We start from the raw sequence: 2,842 nt of genomic DNA, 5'->3' as shown, positions 1-2,842 counted from the left end.
TCTCGAGCACAGAAATCCGGTGTATTCTGCTCCTGATCGTACTGTGCCGCTTCCATAGTTTCCGAAACTCGTCATAGCCACAGGTTGCTAAGCTCAGCAATCTAACGGTTTTCTTCACTCTCGTATCATCATTGACACATTCTAAAGCAGTCAAACATTTCATCAATCAGCGCTGGACTCTAATAAACCGTGGGACTACTTACTACGACGTCTCAATGACACCGTGGGACTGCTGACCAATGTTCGGATGACAGGAAGGAGAAATTATATTTCTCGATTCTACCACCCACCATTATTTTGACTCTAACAATAATTATTTACTAAATCGACGTATTGGTCAATCCCAATACGTCACCGATTCAAAATTCGAGGATGCACACTTTCGAAATAATTCAGATATTGACTCGATTTTATGTTTTAATGACTTCATTCATTTTTTCTTCACCCAGGAAGCTTTTTGTGGTGGTACGTTGGTATCTCCTTGTTGGGTCCTAACCGCAGCGCACTGCATTAGGAAACGCCTATACGTTCGCCTCGGCGAGCACGACCTCGCTGTTAAAGAAGGAACAGAGCTTGAATTCCGGGTGGACTCGGTCGTAATTCATCCGGAATACGATGCCGACACTGTCGACAACGATGTGGCACTTCTCAGACTTCCGGTAACTCTAAGCCCATCAGCATCACGAGGAGTTGCTTGTCTACCAGCTCCACGACAGCCGCTACCCACAAATAAACTTTGTATGATTATCGGATGGGGAAAGTCCAAAGCCACTGATGATTTTGGAACTGATGTTTTGCATGAAGCCAAGGTAAGTTGCAAGGAATGAATATGAAGAGCACTCGTTGAATCTTGATGAAGAGAAGAATTATGACAAACAATATTTAATTCTAAAGATGTATATTTGATGATACTTATGCACTTGAAGACGAAAGTGGCGAATCGACACTCACAGCAAATGAAAACAGTCCTTCAACATTATTTTACTTACTAGAGTTAAAATTAGTCCGAAGAGCAGTTTCAAAGATTGATTGAAATGAAACAAATGGGTAATTCTATTATTCATAGTTGAATCCAGGAGTTGTGGAACTGAGTCACCGTTCCTTTATTTTTGATCAAAATTGTCCACGTTAGAGATTCTTCTAGCATCTAATCTCCGAAGCCCTTCTTTCCTTCTCTTGCTACATTGGCATTGAAAATGAACACAGCTTCCTTTGCATTCCCTTGTTTCATTTGTTAATCTGTCTACAAAATTTGAGCGTAGTATCTTTGTACCTTGATAAAGGACATATTTAAGGTATTGTTTGCAAATTCCCCAGGCGATCAAAAATGAATCTTTTCTACGAGCGAAGCTGCCAATTCTATTTGAGAAAAATTGCCCCAAAATTTTTAAAAGATTTTTCAATTTTTTTTCAGAAAGTTTAATCACGGATAAAAATCAAATCTTCAATATATCCGCCAATAATTCAGTTAGAGAGTTTCATTCACGGTAATTTTTTTCCTTTTGGACTATAATTTCCGATAGCAAACTGAGAAAAACGTTTAAAATTGTAAGTCAATTTTTCGTTTAGAGAATTGGCGGATTCGCTCCTATAATACTCGATGATTCTCTGAATTTCTTACAAAACTCAAGAATCTTCTCGAATTTTTAATAGTAAATCCGAGAATATCTTCCAATTTTATACAATTCCAATAGACCATGTTCGCTATCCAAAAACCTATTTATGAATTATCCCTAATATGTAACCCAATTTGTAGGTAAAATTGTGTTCACGTTAAAAATACTTCAACTCTGTTTCTTGCGTTTTCTGAATCCTTCAGCTGAATACTTGTGCTTCCTTCAACCTTCCACTGGGTTCCGGGTTATCATTATAACAGTTTGCTTCTCCCACGGTTCCTGAGATAGCTGGTATAGAAAATACCAGCATAGTGGTATAAAAAATCCCATTTCTAATTATTCTAGAGGAAGGTGGGGTCAAGCGAAAGATTTGCCATCCAATCAGAATCCCAGCATCTTTGTTTATAAATAGAGATATCAAGAATTTCCCCTACTCAATTACAGAATTGTTGAAAATAATCTTGGATGGCAGATGAGATAGAAAAGTCAATCAGACCATCCCGTATAAAGTGCACTATAATATTTAACAAAAAAAACACGTTTTTTCAGATACCTATAGTATCAACGAAAATGTGCAAGAGTGTGTACGTAGATTATCAAATAACAGAGAATATGTTCTGCGCTGGTTATCAAAAAGGAAGAATGGATTCTTGTGCAGGAGACAGTGGTGGTCCACTTCTCTGTAGAGACCCTAAACGCCCGGATCATGCCTGGACTATTTTCGGCATTACAAGTTTCGGAGAGGGTTGTGGGAAACGCGGAAAATACGGTATCTACGCTCGACTATCCAACTACGTGAAATGGATAACAAAAATCATGGAAGAAAACGACGGTGTTTAACCATTTTTCTTAAATAATCTCTTAACGAGCATTTCCTTTCTACGGGAGTTCTTCAGTGTAACAAGTGACGGTGGATGGGAGAGAAAATTCGAATTTTTACTATAATATTTTGAATTTTAGGATTGTAATATTGTTATACAGTTAAAGTTTTTACCAGTTGATGTCATTCTTCATCCGATTTCATAAATTTCAGGCCTAGAACTGGTAACTGATTTATGAATTCCCATATTGTCAGGAACATTTTTACTATAAGATGGAATCGGAAGAAATAACGAGTTGTAAGTGAATGTTCATATTAAGAAATGCAATAATTCATTTGTTAAACATTTTTAACAATGATGCCCTCGCTCCGTGTGCGCATCATTAGAACCCTACTTCCACTGCAT

General features: G+C 37.5%; 1 protein-coding gene across 1 annotated transcript; it reads left to right on the top strand.

The window, feature by feature from the left end:
• Positions 1–449: 449 nt before the first annotated feature.
• LOC107045599 (trypsin-3) lies at positions 450–2,601 on the top strand (the record flags this gene model as incomplete). Its single annotated transcript, XM_015267919.1, has 2 exons — positions 450–809; positions 2,166–2,601. Coding segments are annotated over 2 exons (651 nt in total), but the record flags the coding sequence as incomplete, so codon positions are not given.
• Between the last annotated feature and the right edge of the window lie 241 nt (positions 2,602–2,842).

This window comes from Diachasma alloeum, unplaced genomic scaffold (assembly GCF_001412515.2).
Source record: "Diachasma alloeum isolate Michigan unplaced genomic scaffold, Dall2.0 Dall_scaffold_01015, whole genome shotgun sequence".
NCBI classification, from domain to species: domain Eukaryota; kingdom Metazoa; phylum Arthropoda; class Insecta; order Hymenoptera; family Braconidae; genus Diachasma; species Diachasma alloeum.
The sequence above is the reverse complement of the archived record's forward strand: the minus strand, read 5'-3'. Positions and strand labels throughout refer to the sequence as shown.